This window comes from Lissotriton vulgaris, chromosome 6 (genome assembly GCF_964263255.1).
Source record: "Lissotriton vulgaris chromosome 6, aLisVul1.2, whole genome shotgun sequence".
Lineage (NCBI taxonomy): Eukaryota > Metazoa > Chordata > Amphibia > Caudata > Salamandridae > Lissotriton > Lissotriton vulgaris.
The window spans coordinates 1,842,965,218-1,842,983,102 of record NC_141694.1 but is presented as its reverse complement, the minus strand read 5'-3'; the positions used below and the strand labels follow the sequence as shown (position 1 = coordinate 1,842,983,102).

General features: G+C 49.3%; 1 protein-coding gene across 7 annotated transcripts in view; it reads right to left on the bottom strand.

The window, feature by feature from the left end:
* LOC147709622 (sterile alpha motif domain-containing protein 12-like) overlaps nucleotides 1-17,885 on the bottom strand; it is a 184,053-nt gene that overhangs the window by 33,962 nt on the left and 132,206 nt on the right. For 3 of the 7 annotated variants that reach the window (XR_015296562.1, XM_086925522.1, XM_086925519.1), the window contains one exon: nucleotides 9,405-9,475. The exons of the other annotated variants lie outside the window; for them this stretch is intronic. Coding sequence is in view for 2 of the 3 variants with exons in the window: in XM_086925522.1 (XP_086781648.1) it covers nucleotides 9,435-9,475 (41 nt within the window). In the remaining variant the exon portion in view is untranslated. The remainder of the gene's footprint in view (nucleotides 1-9,404; nucleotides 9,476-17,885) is intronic. 7 annotated transcript variants of the gene reach the window in all.

Here is a 17,885-nt window from a genome sequence, read left to right as displayed (position 1 = left end):
AAGTCAGACTAATCCAGGCCCCCAAAGCTATAAAAAGGGCCTGGGCGGCAGGTATTTGTCCTTCAAAATGTTTATTTAATTAATAACTGCTGTGTGCTCATCTTTAATTCAGACAAACGGCGCCACCATGTGGCAGACTGTCATAAGTGCCGGTGTTGGCAATGAAGTGCCGGTACTGTACACCGGAAACTACCAGCTCAAATTAAGCACCGGAAGAGTCACATATACAATGTGGGTGCAGTGGGCAGTACTAGACCAAGGATATATGTTTGAAATCACAGACAATATAATCGTGGCACAGCGGAAAAGGGGACATGTACAACAGAAAGTGCTGCCCTTCAAAGCTGGCACAGCTGTGCACAACTGGGGGGAGCGCTGTCTGGTGGAAGCACCATCCTTGCAAGGTTGGCACAAGAGGGTGGCACCAGGGCCAGGGAGCTGCATCGCTGGAGTTTATTCCTGAAATGGCACGCAGCAGGGCAGAGCCGGTGGCTGGAATGACCACCCCAGGAGCGTTGGCACAGGTGGGCAGTACCATGCGAATGCACCACTGGAAGTACTGTTCTTACATTCTGGCACAGCTGAGCTGTGCTACACACGGCTAGAAGCGCAACCCTCGCAGTGCTGGCACAATAGGACAGTAATGGGGGTGAACAGAATGAAGGGCTGTCTCCTTGTGCTCCCAAAGGTTCCTAAGGGGGGGGTTACAAAAGGGGGTGGTGATGGACGGAGCATCTGAATCAATCAAACGCTCACACCCAGTCAAAAGATCTGGGTTTAATCCATCACCGTTTTTTAGCCCACTCTGCAACCCCAGTTCAGACATGGCTATATGCAAATCAGTCTGACCCTGTGCCTCATGGGAATAGTCCAGCCCGAACTGCCAAGCCATGTCTTCCCTGGACCGGAAACAAGCTTCCGAGGATCGGTTTCTGGCATCCAGCCGTCTTCAGCCCGGCTTGCTTGAATCCAGTGGCAAAGTGAGCAAGGGACTCATGTCTGAGCATACCCTGCCACACTTATGGCGGCCAAAAGCGGTACAAAAGGGGGTGGTGATGGACGGAGCATCTGAATCAATCAAACACTCACACCCAGTCAAAAGATCTGGGTTTAATCCATCACCGTTCTTTAGCCCACTCTGCCACCCCAGTTCAGACATGGCTATATGCAAATCAGTCTGACCCTGTGCCTCATGGGAACAGTCTAGCCCGAAATGCCAAGCCATGTCTTCCCTGGACCCCTTTTGTACCGCTTTTGGCCGCCATAAGTGTGGCAGGGTGTGCTCAGACGTGAGTCCCTTGCTCACTTTGCCACTGGATTCAAGCAAGCCGGGCTGAAGACGGCTGGAATGCCAGAAACCGGTCCTCGGAAGCTTGTTTCCGGTCCAGGGAAGACATGGCTTGGCAGTTCGGGCTGGACTGTTCCCATGAGGCACAGGGTCAGACTGATTTGCATATAGCCATGTCTGAACTGGGGTGGCAGAGTGGGCTAAAGAATGGTGATGGATTTAACCCAGATCTTTTGACTGGGTGTGAGTGTTTGATTGTTTCAGATGCTCCGCCCATCACTACCCCCCTTTTGTACTCCCAAAGGTTCCTGGCACTGCAGAAAAGTGTTACTTTCTGAGATGATGGTGAGAAGCCTCTCCGTCGCGAGCAGGACAGGTGGCGTGTGAGGCTGCTGTAAGGTAAGGTCACGCGTGCTCTGAGACAATGCAGCTGTCCTCAGAGGCAGCTGCTCTGACAGAAGCCCCTGTTTCCGACAGCGGCCTCGTGTCCTCTCGGGCCGATGACAGCCCAGCATCCTGAGACGTGCGGGGGCGGCCACCCCCTCCTGCCTCGTCACCCTGACAGGGAGCAGGGTGCCCTTATCACCTTGACAGCACGACCTATCCGCAGGAGGCGCCATCGGCTCGCAGGACTGCGAGTGACACTCCATCCTGCGTGGGACGTACGGCGAGGCAGCGCTTCTGAACTCGAGGGAATGAGAAGCCAGCTTCAGGGCGCTAGACCCAAGGGCGAGAGCGCTGGTCCTCGCGGGCCAAAGTCTGAATTGGATACAAGTGGGTACAGGCCGTATGCGCCCGCGATCTTTAACTCCCCCTGCTTATGACGTCACAAATGAGGTGGAGAAAAGAGTGGAGTTCTCACGCTCAGCCAATCCTTGGCCTCTCCGTCGGCGAAGGCAAATTTGAGCTCCCAGCACATTAAGTGCTCCAAGTGTAAAATTATACATTACAAAAAATCTAAGCAAACAAGGTCCCGGGGGTTGTGTTGGTGGCATTGCTACTTCTGAGGTAGTGTCTGTCGCCTGGGCCCTGTCGGTTTCGGTTTGCTATCTTTAGAGGCTCCCAGGGTTACTTTGAAAGTTGTATATCAGTATATTAAGGACAAACATCTCGTGAAGATAAGTGCCTATAGGTGAACAGAGGTTTACTATTCTTAACTCCACTTTTACGTACCTTGAGGATCTATAGTACCTCTAGTAAACCTGTACTTACCTATGTACTCTCACCCAGGGCTTTAAGTGGAATGAAAAAACTGGGGGTCTCTCAAAAGGGCCTGACTGATGTATTTAAGGGCGAGGCTTAAAAACACCTATGCTAAAAATCTGTGCTTATTTATTTATTTATGAGCTTATAAAGCGCATTTATGCCCGAGGGCGTCCTGGCGCTGCGTACTGAATCCAGAGCTAGACGGGGGGGGGGGGGGTTAATCCATGAACTACCAGGTCTTGAGCCCCTTTCGGAATGAAAGAAGCTCTGATGTGTTTCTAAGATGCCAGGGCAGGTTATTCCAGGCTTTTGCCGCACAGAAGCTACTTCCGCCCCACCTGGCCTTCCTTACACGAGGTACCAAAACTAGTCTGTCGGCGGCTGAACGAAGTGCCCTGCCCGGCACATACCATTTTATCCCAGTGTTCAAAAACTCTGGGCCTATGCCCTTCAGGGCTTTAAAAACTGTGCACAGACCCTTGAACTGAGCACGTCTTGGTACCGACAGCCAGTGTAATTGTCTTAGCCCCTCACGTACTGACATAAACCTAGGAATCAGGCTTAGCATAGTGTGCCACCTGACTGCTATTTTGCTGCTTCTGTCATTGCATCCAGATGTATAACACAACAAGTAACACTACACCTACAAGCCAGAACTACTGGCTTTGCCAATGGTTGTTAGTTGCATAAGATAAATAAGCAACAACTATGGCTTCGTTGTATATAATATTCAAAATACTTCAGTTGAGAAATGATGAGGCTGTGAAAGAACTATGACGAGTCTCTTTGAAGTGACATCAAAGGCAGTGAAGGGTGGCCCTGCTGCAGAGCTAAGATATTCTTTTCACCCTTAGAGATTGGGCAATTATGGAGAGTCCGATAGAGACCCGTCAGCTTTTGAGAACCTTTTTAGAACTTTTTTTCAGCACCGGCAGGATCCGGCTCACTTAAAGCCTTGTTCTCACCTTTACGATATTGAGGTCACATTATTTTGTCCCGGGTGTGCTGGTGGCGCACGTGCCTTGGAACAGGAGCCCGATGATGATCCGGATTAGGAAGTGATAGAGATACCTTCAAGCACACCCTGGCATTGTTAGGTGGTGGGAGACACATTTCTGCGTCCCTTGGATTCACTAGCAGGTGAGCTGGGGCTGTAATTCGACTGTCTTTTGGTCTGTGTAATGCTATATACTTGATAATTTAGAAATAACCCTTTCAGCTCCGAGTGCTGACAGTAAGGAGCATTCAGGGACTGATTTACAAAGGTAAATTTACACTATTGTGTAAGTTTACCATATTTTGTAATTCACAAAGGAAATTACCAGTATTATCTTTATGAGTGCAGAGTGTCTGCACATAAACATGTAGGTCTTTTTATGTTACGTTATAGAGTTTATAAAGCGCATGGCTGCCCCAACAATTGGGCTTCCCAGTGCTGGGCCCAATGGATGAACCAATTGCAACCGCTGCCAGGTGGAGAAAAGCCATGTCATCAGGGTTATCCTAAAATGCAGGTGTGGAGTCTCCGCACTCGTAAAGATACTACTCGTAAATCCATTTATGAATAGCAAACAATCGTTAACTTACGCAAAAGAGTGAGTTTACCTTTGTGAATCAGGCCCTCGTATTCTTTTATCAAGCTTACACACCAGGAAGCTTAACATGGATTTTTATTTCCATCACACAAGCTCCCTTGCAGGAAGAAGAGATGTAACAGTTGAAAATTATGTGTTAACAAGGGAGAGAGTACGGGATTTATTCACGGTATGTGAAGGGAGTATACTCCAAGTCCCCTGGGCTAGGTATCTGAGTAACAAAAAGAGGAGTATCACCAGAGAGGGTCATAGATTCTGAATAAGATGTGTATTTGAGAAAAGGAAAGGTTTTCCTTTTATAAAAAAAACCCTCACTCACCAGCCTAGTGGTGACATGCTTCATCATTGGGGTCCACCCTGATGACCGAGTGCCATCAGGGTGACCATGGATATATAGGTGAGTGGTCACATAGATAACCATGGTCATAATCACCTACTAGTATCTCAACACCATTTTTTAGCATTGTCCAGTAGCTTGCGAATAAAGTTTTTTCCTCCAAGTTATCCCAGGACAATTTTTAACATTTTCTTTGCACCTATCACTCACAATAACCTGCTCCACTGTAGTTTAGGTGTCGCAGCACACCCTGATGGCACTCGGTCATGGATACCGTGCACATTTGCTAGTGCATCAACTTCCTGAGCTTTTCCGAAGTTGTGCATTTGGCTACTTGTACCAGCCCTGAGCAGCATTTGCACTGAAGAATGTGCACCTACACTCCACGAGTGTTCCATGAGCCCGTTTCTAGCATTTCTGCTTGAGGCCCCTTCACGATCCCTGGTCCGTCAACTGGTGGGTCCCCACGAAGGTAACTCTTCTTTTCCTTGGGCTTCCCTGGTTGCTTCAGACATGCCCCGACTTCCCACCAAGTGGTGAGTCCCTCAGACCTTGCTTGTCTGCACCAAAGCCAATCTCTGCTTTCTGCATGGGTTGTTGTTGCCATGGCTTGTTGGGTCCAATCCGGAAACCGACACCACAGCACTCGACATCCTTTGATGGGACAGCTCGAATCCAGCACCTGGTTGTTGCCGATGCCTCCTGGTCCTCGGGGCTGAAGAGTCAAGCTTCACCTTCTTCACCTGAAATCACCCGACGCCATTGAAATTGACGACGAAACCAGACACGAAAACACACCTATGCACCTGGCTTCCCTGGGTAAGGTAACCCAGGGCTCCAGTGCTCCCGTGGGTATTTACTCTAGAACCTCCTAGTTCTAAAGGGGTTTGCTCCAAGTCCTCTTCTAAGTGTCCTTTATCTTTAAAATTCCAAACGCGACTTTCCCCTTAGAAGCTAGTGCACGTGTGAGCTCAGTCCTGCTCCAGTACGCAGAGGAAGGAGAGCTCACACCATGTACATGGCAGCCAGAGTGCAGGTGTGAGCAGACTCCCGCTCCAGGGTGCACAGGAAGGAAGGCTCAAGGCAGGCCAGAGTGCACGCGTGAGCAGAGTACCGCTCCAGGGTGCACAGGAAGGAAGGCTCCAGGCAGGCCAGAGTGCAGGTGTGAGCAGACTCCCGCTCCAGGGTGCACAGGAAGGAAGGCTCAAGGCAGGCCATAGTGCACGTGTGAGCACAGTCCCGCTCCATGGTGCACAGGAAGGAAGGCTCGAGGCAGGCCAGAATGCACGTGTGAGCACAGTCCCGCTCCAGGGTGCACAGGAAGGAAGGCTCAAGGCAGGCCAGAGTGCACGTGTGAGCTCAGTCCCGCTCCAGGGTGCACAGGAAGGAAGGCTCGAGTCAGGCCAGAATGCACGTGTGAGCACAGTCCCGCTCCAGGGTGCACAGGAAGGAAGGCTCAAGGCAGGCCAGAGTGCACGTGTGAGCTCAGTCCCGCTCCAGGGTGCACAGGAAGGAAGGCTCGAGGCAGGCCAGAGTGCACGTGTGAGCTCAGTCCCGCTCCAGGGTGCACAGGAAGGAAGGCTCCAGGCAGGCCAGAGTGCACGTGTGAGCTCAGTCCCGCTCCAGGGTGCACAGGAAGGAAGGCTCCAGGCAGGCCAGAGTGCACGTGTGAGCTCAGTCCTGTGCCAGGACGCAGAGGAAGGAGGGCTCGCACCATGTACAAGGAAAGCAGTGACGTCCCAATGCGTGCATCCAGGAGGACACTTAGGGGGAAACGCAGCAACAAAAGCCAGGCAGTGCTCCCAAATCTTTCAGGAAAAGTCCTTTGTAGAGTATCCACCTGGTAAAAATCTAAAGGTAGCCTTCCGGTGGGCCTTTCACCAATGTCAGTCATCAGTCCTTCTCCCTGTTATCATTTTTTAACATTGTTATTTTTATTTTAGAGTTTTATATATCGCAAACTAGACCCGAAGATATCGGGTATCAGAGCGCTTTACATAGCACCGTTTTAGTTACATGAGGACACACATTCATTTTTTTGTTAGGCACGGGGATAATTAATTGATTTGCCCAGAATCACAGGATATTAAGCATGGTTATGAGACTCGAACATGGTTCCCCAGCTTCGACCTCGACCGCTCTTGCCGTTAGGACACATAATGAGTCAAGGCAGCATCATAAAGGTTTATGTTAACGGTTTATTACAATGCATGGGGTGGATCCCCACAGACACCATCTACAGTCATGATCTTTTCACCTATGAATCACTGACTTCAGGTTTGCTAGTCTCGTTAGTTTAATGGAAGCAATACAAGACTACAGCACCCAGAATGCATTAGGCTATCACACAACGGTCAGGACTGGAGCCACATACAGAAGTTACCTGTAGGGCGGTGGTCAACCTAAAAATGCCAGGAACAAGCAGGATAGCAATACTCTCACACTCCTTCGTCTCTCTGTATGACCTCACTCAAATGTACCTTTCCATACCTAGGAGCCCCTCCTACAATACCAGCCTCTCTTGCATATGTCGGTCTGTGCTAGTCTGGCAACAACGGACTGTCCCTCGCTAAGTGTACTCCTCAAGTGATACAAGCCAAGATCTCCCTGAAACGAGTAACAATGTTGAAACATTGAATATTGTAGGGGCAGAGAACCTCATGTGACTCCTACAAACTGTGAACCTTGCACACCATGACTGTCTGGCCTACCGATGTGCTCTTCCAGAGTAGACCCAACAATCCTTGGACTCACTGGCAGCGCCCCATGATTATATACGAGCAATGTCACGTGAAGCCTGATCATTGGGTGACCTGTAGCACAGGTAAGTTCCCCCTACACTGACTGCATAGGTTTCTCTCACTCGAGACTCGGTCCGAGCAGCAATATCTCGCGAGGCCTGTAAAACCAGAGTGGTGTAGCGGCTGCATGCGCTGTGCTAGCAACGTTCACTGTGGAACTGGTGGAAACTGGATTGACATATCCTGGCACCAGAACCTTGCTAGCCTGTTGTCCACGAGCACACACTCCGACTTACTTTGTCTCCAAATGACACAACAGGGGACATATACAAGGGAAGCTGAGTGAGGACAGATAATGACAATTAATGGGGGAAATGGGGATCTTGAGATAACAAGAGACATAAAGATTCCTAGTTTCCCATGAAAGCAAGCTCTTGTGTAGCGCTAGTTCTCAGGAAAAACGTGCACACGATGTGAGTAAAAGTTATGCTACTACACACAACTCTACCGGACATGGATGCCCCGGAGGTTTGGTACCCCTGGGGGACTTTCCAACTAGTACCCGGTTCAGTCAATGAGAGACTAGCCAGGTCCTCAGCAGTTGTCCCTCATGACTGTATCCAGTAGTTCCCGCCTTTCCTCTGACTGCCAGAGCCTTTAGTTGAACTAGCCTCTGGCAGCCTGGAGTACCATTTGCACTTGGGTGAGACTTCTCTTCAGTTTGGGTGGAAGGTTCTTGGTTTTAAAGATTGTGAAACCCAACCACACCCTATATATGTATCAAGCAAATTTGCATTCGCAAACGCCGAAATTCACAGAATTTCGGCGTTTGCGAATTTGCCAAATGGTATGTATTAAGGAAAATCTGGAATTGCTAAATTTGCGATTCCTTATTTTGCAATTGCATTTAAGGAATCGAAAATTTTGCGATTCCATAAATGCAATGTATGAAGCAAAAAAAAATGCAATTGTCCTTAAGGAATTGCAAATTACCACCAACTTCAAGTTGGTGGTAATTTGCGAATCTCTTGAAAAATGCAAATTTTTGCGTTTTTCAACGTGCCATGTGACGCACATACACGCCCTTAAGGCAGAGTTCTTCAAACTATGGGTCGCGCCAACACCAGCCCAGGGGGGAGCCTCTCCTCTCTAATCCCTTTGTTCCCTGCGCCCATTGCAACTCTTCGTGGATAACTCCGGTATGGTTGGAGGGGGCAGGGAGGGGAAATCGATGGGGCACTACGTGCCTGTTCTTTTGTCTAGTTAACTCTCCCAGGAGGAGGTTAATTCATAGAGCTGACATGCTCAGCTGCAGTGGGAGGCAAGGAGTCTCCTCTGCTAAAACCGAAAGTAAACAAACAGACACGCTTTCGGTTTTAGCAGAGGAGACCCCTTGCCTCCCACTGCAGCTGAACCATTTCAGCTCTAAATTTACCCCCTCCTGGGAGAGTTAGATAACAGAGGCACAGCAAGTGCTCCATGGACCCAATTGCAAGCAATAGAAATAGGCATGTGATATTAGCTGGGTAGCTAACAAAAGGTAGAATTGAGGTGCGGTAACCAGCAGATTTAACAGAGGTTCAGAGACCAATGCTACCAATGCAGCTGCTACACCACTGCGAGCTACGCTTATGTAAGATACATTTAAAAAAGCCATACATATCCCCAAAAGTCAAGATGTACATTCGAAAAGTAATGTGAACACCTGTATTGGATGGAAGAGAACGTCAAATATTTGCAAATTGGTCGTTTTGGTTAAAAGTGCATTCCTGGATATCAAAATCCCAAAATAACTGCCAGAACTAGGAAATAAGAGGCAGAGCAATCGTTTCTTAAATTGTGACAACAAACAAACAAATAAATACATACATCCATGCTGTTGCCCACATTTGTTTAGGTGGTTACTGCTGTATGTTGTAAATAGCGTGTTTCTATCATTCATTTTTAATGTGTAAAAGTCTATTGCAGACATTTTGCAGACAAAATGTTTATGCATCATTCGACATCTATATAAAAAATTTATTTTAGATCAATACATGACCTCACATATGAGAAATAGAAGGGTGTGACAGATTATTTGCAGTAATATTAGTCAGTGCTTAATTTGTAAAATATAAAGTGCAGGTGCTCAAATGTTTGTTGGAGGCCACGCCCACTTTTCTCTGGCTCCACCCACTTTCCACTGGCTCCACCTACATCATCAACTGGCACTGCTAAACGTCAGAAGTAATATATACCTGATTTGAATTTCTGCAAGGGAGCCTTCCTCATAGTAAGGTTTTGATAGGAGGTTCTCCAATTCTTTGCCCTATGAACATTTTTAAAAAGATTAAATCAAAAGTGCATTTAAAGCACAATTTTGGAATAAATTAGCTAAAATCACTAATGCATTGAAAAGGGACAATTTTAGTGCTGTATGTGCTGTTTGACAATACGGGGGTAGGGTATGCCATTTTTAACAGAGTCTATGAGTTCAAAGGAACATTTTTTACATAGCTTATGTGGCAAAATAAACCAAAATGTTGTGAAAACACTCTGAACAGATAAACTGAAAAAAATCATGCAATACACTTGAATGAGTCAGTCACAGTCACTTCCAGCGGCTGAAGGGGTATGGGGATTATTCAGTATAGTCAGTTGCGGCTGGTGACATTTAAAACTGGTGGTGAGGGGTAAAACAATTGTCATACTTCACTGTGGCGAGCGGAGCGAGCGAGGCTGAACCTCCCTAAGGGGAGTTCTCCAAGAAAATTTTGAAAAAAGAGTAGGCAACGGGTGTATTTTCAAGCAAATTTGAGAGTGTGACACTATTCCAGAAGTGCTGCAGGCTGTGCTCAAAATAGTTAGTAAATTAGCAAGGATATAAGGTGCCAGTGGGTCATCCGGTCACTTTATGTCAGGGGGTCGCTTTATGTCTATCAGGAGTGAGTTTAAACAAATGGCCAACCCCAGCACAGAATAACGGGACATTTAAAGACGAACCGCTATGGTGACCCGGGTAGATGGGAGGCGGCTCCCAGCCAGAGGTTCTGGGCAGAGGGGACGGTGGAGTCAAAGGGAGCCAGAGGCACCGGGGTTCAGGGTATCAGTTAAGGGTAAGCTATGAGGAATGGCGACACTGAGTGATATGGCCCTAGGGTGTATTCATTCATTTCTACAAAAGAAGTACTGTTTAAAGATTATGCTTTGATGAAGACAAGGGTCTTAAAATGAGGATCGTTTGAGCGCTATAAAGCAAACACCACAAACCACACAGGCAAAAAACAAAAGGGGTGACAGTCCGAGTACAAGGAACACTGTACAAGTTATGTAAGGGAGCAAAAACACACAGGAACAATGAGCACACGTATGCTTAAATTAAAGGCAACAATAAGAGAACACCTACTGATGCACACACCTTAGACGTTCCACCTTCCAATGTTAATAAATGTGCACCACTGATGTGGGTGAAAACGACTGCTACGATTTACAGCAATGAAACGATTCATTTTGTAACGTCAGAATTATTATCTAAGTTCCATTCTCGAAGCATTAGGCCCTTGCAAAAAAACAATCGCACTAACAGTGTTAACGATCTGATTGGCAAAAAATATTTTGTTCAAATGTATTTGTGTAGATTAGCAAAAAATGGGCAATTAAAAAAATATGAACTACAGTATTGTGGAACAACGCACAACAATGACACTGAATACATTTAACATATCCTAAACATTAGGACTACAATAGTAATTAGTTAGGGGAGCACCTACAGCTTCCTCACTTCCGCCTTCATTGTGTTTCCTTACTTTGAGCTCTCAGTACCTGACGGCACCGGCACCAGGCCAGCGACAAACAAGGTATGCAGCTTCTTATTCATAATGGGAGAAGGGAACCACAAGCACCAGCGTGCAGAGTGTCATTGGGTAAAAAAAAAGGCAGGCTGGGTCTAGTAGAAAGATTGATGAATGGTATCAATCTATTTATAAAGCTCAACTGTACCAGACAGTTCGAGATTCCATGTGCCTCTAAAACTCAGTTTTTCTTTCGTCAGGCGATTTTGTCCGTGGTCAAATCACTTCTCAAAGCTAGAACCCGCCATTTATCCCGGCATTATCTCTATAGGAAAATACCACCAGCATGATTTATTAACTCATTGTCAGTGAAAGTGCGCTTTTGAGTGTTCTATCCGAAGTTACCGATCTACTGTTTTTGGTCATGGTTTAGCACAATTATCCTTTGGCAAGTAACAGATGCGTGTGATTTGAAATAGATGAAAAAGACAGAAGCATGCTTTCCCACATTTGTGTGTTTCTATTTGGTATGTAAATATAGCGCTCTACAAGCTAGGAGCCTGCTTCAGTGTGCTATTTCGACCAAGGAATTATCTTGGTTCGGACTATCATCAACAAAACATTCGCTTTGCCTGCCAAGTCTGGCTGAATGCTTAGCAGCTGGATACACAGTCTGACTGACGGGAATGAATGAAGCAGGGGCTCTCTGCTGAGGAGGGGGGCACGGAGGAGGGAAGGTGACTGGAGAGGAATAGGGGAGCCCGAAGGCTATTGCCAGGACAGGCGAGGAGGAATCCCTGAAGAAACTAAAGCGTCGCTAAGCTCCACTCGGCCGGACTGGTTGGTACCCAGTAATTAATTATGATGGGCTACCATTTTTCTCCATTCGACCCAGAAGCGGTCCCTGTAGAACTGGCTGGAGATTCTGACCAGGGCTGCGTAACTGCATCAATTAACAAATGGCAATGCCTTTGTTTAACCTTGCCTTTGAGGTGAGAAGCTGCGAATAGGGAGATTTGGAAAATCGTTACTCGCAGAAGCGTTGGATTCCAACCCCAATCAGTGCAAAAAATCGATGAGGGCAGAGTAGCGTTCTCTCATTAATAACTGTTTTTTCCCCCACGGAAGCTGGAGTTAATGCTGGGAGACAACTACTAGGCCAGCCAGGCAGGCGCTGGTCTGACATTCTTCAGTGAAAGTGAAACTGAATAAATCACAGACATCCGACTATGCTGCGAGTGACTATGAGGATCCTAATAATCGTCGCTCTTATACGGTATACATTTGTTATGGAGCCGGCCGCGACCTTGAGGTGATTTGCTCGTAACTCGCATAGATATATATATGTTTATTATTATGGGGCCGTGGGTCGGAGGTGAGCTGCCTGCCTGCCTCGCCTCCTCCAGTCCCACGGTCCACGCCGGTGAAACTGCAGCTGGCTGGAGCAATATCACGCGCTCCCCCCCAAAAAGTGTTGGTTTTGGCGCGGTCGGTGGCAGCATAGCACAATTGCAAATGGGTAGGATTCCCTAGTTAGCTGGCTGGCTCCTGGCTTCGCTTAGCTACTGCACTTATTTTTGCTGAACTTAAAAGTGCTTAACAACTTTAGTTCTAATCTTCTCTTACCGTTACTCGTGGTGGGCGTGGGCCAGTCGGACTCGGCAGGGACACACACACTGCTGCCTTGTGCCTTTGCTTAGTATGTATGTTACATACTACTACAATTGATTAGGCGCAGCGGCGGCCTGGTGGCGATGCTGCTTGCTACGAAACCGCAGTCTGCCAGACAGACAGTTGATGATGCCTGCACAGTCACACAGCCTGGCTGCCCAGCTCTGCCCTTAATATCGTCGTCGGTCGGACTTGGGCCGGGTTGACTTAATGACGATGACTCGTGGGGAGCTGCGCCTGCGGTGGTTATGCAGGGGCGTGGCAAGGCAAAGTGAAAATGCGCGGCAGGTTTCTGGACCAGGGTCAGCGGACTCGATAATTCTCTCGCCTCGGTGCCCACTCTGATCAGCGATCACACTCGGCAACTCTGGGCATTAGCTTGCCTCATCTTCACTAACGGCCCCACCAGACCGCCGGGGATGCCTGGTCTCACCCTGGAGATACCCATTAAGGGACCATCTCTCAGGGAAGCCAGGAAGGGTTTCGCAGCGGTCGAAGCGCCTTGGGACCCTAGGGGTAAGTAGTGCGCTATATAAATGCCTATACATACATACATACATACATGCGCTGCCGCGCTCACAGCTCCTAGCCCATTAGAACCCCTAGCCGGCCCCATGGCCCGCCCTGCTAGGCGCCCAAATACTGTGTTGATGTTGCGATTCCAAACTTCCGCGGCCCGCCCACTGTGGCAAACAGTCAACACTGCATCTCTGCTGCACTAGAAGGGCCGCGCGGCCGCCATGATGATGACATCTTTATTATATTTATTGAATTTGAATATTCTCTTCTTGGACTTGAGCAGCAGGGCTGCCTGCTGCAAGTGATTAACAGTTAGAGTCGCACTCGCAACAACACTGAGCGCCGTGACTCACACTCGACGGCGGGATAATACGTGTACCGCAGTAGTAAGGTACATTTTAAAAAACATAAATGTGGGCGTGCGCAGCAGATGCGTAGACCCGGCCCTGATAATTAAGTGCCGGTGCTAAGCACCGGCAAGCACCGGCACAAATTAAGCACTGCTATTCACCTTCCACCCTGGCCCCGCCAAACTCGACTGCCATATGGTCCCAATGCTTCTAGGCGCAGCCGCTGGCCTGAGGCGATTTTTGTAGCATCTCCGCCTATTTCACGAACACAGGCCCAAAAGTACGCACGAACACAGGCCCAAAGGTACGCATTTTCCAGAGATATCAAGAACAGGGCTCTAGAATGTGCGAAATTAAAATTATACATCAAAGGCCTCTTGGGAAGGAAAGCTATGGCCTTGTTGTGCTAGAATGTGACCATGCTTAATATGCGCAGAACAACGGCTCTAACGAAATCGCTGCAAAAACCCAGCATGTGGAAAAAACAGTTCCCAACAAAGACGGACGCCTTGGATTTCTACGCAGTTCTTCACACAATTCAGTTTCCGCTCGCAAGGAAGCCCCACCCCTTTGGCCCTGCACACACACTCGCAGTGTGCACCGTCTTCCCGCCATTTACCCACTATGATGGACTGCTCAATCAAGGGACTCCTGCGCCCTTCGGCGTGATTGCATAATACAAACATATGGTCGCTGGGAACAGCTCACAACACGATAATAATCTAAAAGCATGTCGGTGACAATATGCACAACTGCGCACAATGCAATCTCTCAAATCAAGACTACGACACACAGAGGCCTTGATATTAAACTACACTCTCACAAACAGGAACCTTCATCCTAACCAACCCTGCCACACAGAGGTGGTCGCAAACATCATCTTAACACAGGCGTACAAAAGGATTCACTTTAACCCACGCTGTGACTGACTGGAGACATCATCCCCAAAACTCATCTCACTAAATCTTGCTTCCATTGGAGGTGACGTTTAAAATCTCACTTCCATAGGTAATTCCTGGCCGGACTGTGATTTCTAAAACAACAGCACAGTCGACTGTAAACAAAGCCGCCACCCAAACCCTAATCTTAACCCCATTACGCAAGGCCTGCTCCGGATTTGGGACTGAGGAAGGGGGCCCATCATTAGCAGGAGGACACACAGGTCACAGCAGCTAAGGGGAAATCCAATTTGTTGAACACCCTCCGTGTGTTTCGAATAAGAAACCTGGATCCTCATTCATTATTGGGGACGCCCTGTGCTACTACTCTCCCCCCCTGTGCCCATCCCCAGTTGCACCCGACCCCCCCTCGATGGGGAGGTGAGCAGCACGCCCCGAGGAGCCCCGTCGGCAGCCGCAACCCCAGCTACGCACAGCTCGAGGCCCGCAAAGCAGGGCAGCCCCTTAACCTTACAACCCTCACCCCTCGGCTGCCCACAGGCCCCCCCGAAGCGCACCCCCACCTCACCTGCTGGCGACACGGTCCCCTCTTTATGCAGCTGCCACGCTCGTCCCTGCCTCGGAGTTCTCGAAGGCCGGGATTCCGAAGAAGGGGGGAAGCCAGCTTCAGGGCCGACGTGGGGTCAGGGTGACTGGAGTGGTAACAGGGACAGAGACCGAGGCCCCGGGGCTTGGACCCTAAATAGGCCACAGGTCTCCGCCCCCCCACCACTCCGGAAGTTCGTCACCCCCTTGACCCGGAAGTGAAAGGCGGCCGGCTGCCCATTGGACTACCCGGCCGCCCAACCACAAGAGGCCGGAGGCGGGGCCCGGGGGGCCGGATCCTAAGGGCGCGCGTCTCGATTTTCCGCGCTTGGCAAATGCAGTAGTTTGAGGGGGTGAGTTGCGGAAAAGAGACATTGGACCATTGATATAGACTTACAAAATGGACGGGAGTACGCCATGCGCACTCCCTAGGCCAGCACTGAGGGGAGAGAAGGTAAGCTCTCCGCAGGGGGATGGAGGCCACCGGTTGGGGAGGCTAGGGCGACAGGTACGAGCCTCCTGGGATCCTGGGCAGCCTGGTGGACGAGAGGTGGGGCCCTGGAAATGGCGGACAAGGACCCGAGGGCTGGGGCCCATCACTCAGGGGCGCAGGTGGGTTGCACCTTGCGTGGGCATCTCGGCCTGGGAGATGCGAACCAGAGGGCCCCTTGGTACTGGGGGAAAGAAGAATATTTTAAGAGCAAATGCAGCTTTAATAATGAACAATGCAATTTCGATGATATGCTTCAATAATAGCTGTTAATGTTTTGATAATGTGTTTTCTCTTAATCATCTATTGTCATGTTTATGAGTGTTGTCATTAAACATGGCCTTTTGTACACCCACCTTATCTCAAAGTTTGATTAATTGGTGGGTAGGGCGGGCGTGGAGCATGCTGGGGGAACCGGGCCCTAGGACCAATGGAAGAATGAAAGGGTGGAGAAAGGAGAAAGGAGGCTGCTGGGTGTGCAGCAAGGGTGATTCTGCAGCCTGCAGGAGCCTATAGGAGCCCGCAGGAGATCAGGAGATCAGGAGATCTACCCGCAAGACATCAGAAGTCTACCCGCAGGACAACAGGAGATCTACCTGCAGGACATCAGGAGATCTACCCGCAAGACATCAGGAGTCTACCCGCAAGACATCAGGAGTCTACCCGCAGGACAACAGGAGTCTACCTGCAGGATATCAGGAGTCTACCCGCAAGACATCAGGAGTCTACCCGCAAGACATCAGGAGTCTACCCGCAAGACATCAGGAGTCTACCCGCAGGACAACAGGAGATCTACCTGCAGGACATCAGGAGTCTACCCGCAAGACATCAGGAGTCTACCTGCAGGATATCAGGAGTCGACTCGCAAGACATCAGGAGTCTACCCGCAAGACATCAGGAGTCTACCCGCAAGACATCAGGATTCTACCCGCAGGACAACAGGAGATCCACCCGCAGGACAACAGGAGATCTACCTGCAGGACATCAGGAGTCTACCCGCAAGACATCAGGAGTCTACCCGCAGGACAACAGGAGTCTACCTGCAGGATATCAGGAGTCTACCCGCAAGACATCAGGAGTCTACCCGCAAGACATCAGGAGTCTACCCGCAGGACAACAGGAGATCTACCTGCAGGACATCAGGAGTCTACCCGCAAGACATCAGGAGTCTACCCTCAGGACAACAGGAGATCTACCTGCAGGACATCAGGAGTCTACCCGCAAGACATCAGGAGTCTACCTGCAGGACATCAGGAGTGTACCTGCAAGACATCAGGAGTCTACCTGCAGGACATCAGGAGTCTACCTGCAGGACATCAGGAGATCTACCCGCAGGACATCAGGAGTCTACCCGCAGGACAACAGGAGATCTCTGCGGGATCTGCAAAGGGTGCCTGCAGTCACTCCACTGTGGACCTACTGGAGGTCAGTGGATTGAGAACTTAAGCACTGGAGTGAAGACATGATGCACATCTTGCAATACATATGACAACTCAAAAAAGTACTGAAAATGTTTGTTGATAAATATGTGGTGCCCATTTCCTCTTTTCAGCCTGAGTGAGAGATGCATTTGACACAGCTCTGCACAAAGGAAATCTGCGCCGGTTTGTTCAGTGGAGCTTGCCTTGGTCTCCTTGTCTGGTGGATGGCTGCACTCCCTATTCTCTGGCCTATTACTCCATCAAAAACAGAAGGGAGGCAATCAAAACCCTCTAGGAAAGACGCCCATTGTGATTAGCCAATCACCTGGCCCGCTCATCTGCATTCAAAGAGCACGCACATTGGCTCGGTGTGACAGCATCATCCAGCCAGTCTTGTTCACTTATGGTTGGCATTTTTATTATTTAAGGGATTATTGCAAACTGGCTGGCTGTCGGTCTCTTTGCTGTTCTGTCTCCCAGCCTGTGTCCAATAGCTATAATTATGCTTCCTGAAACAGACCCAGTTGTCAAGCGTGCGCATTGCATTCTGGGATAATTTATTATGTAAATGACCTTATTGCTTTTGTATCACTGGGCCTCCCTGAGATCAGTTCTTTTCCTGGGATGATTGATCGAGGGCAGGCGCGCGCAGGTGAGGGGGCATCTGCGGGTGTACCCGGGCTGCAGGAGGGGCTGGGGCAGGCAGCGTGCCCTCAGGCCACCGAGCCCGGCTGTGATTTATTCTCACGCTGGAAAGGAGCGGCCGTCAGGACTGATTAGAGGAGAGTGCTGGGCAATTAGAGTAATTAATAAAGGGATGTGCTCAGCACAGGAGGCGATAAGTGGCTCCGGATAATGAGTGGTGCTAATGCGCCCCCTCTCCTGGGACGGCTGGGGGGGTCTGCAGACTTTTCTGTCACGTGACCCCGGGCGGAGCGGTGCTCTGGAGACCCGCAGGTTGTAAATGTAAATGTAAATTGATACTTGTATAGCGCACTACTCACCCGCAAGGG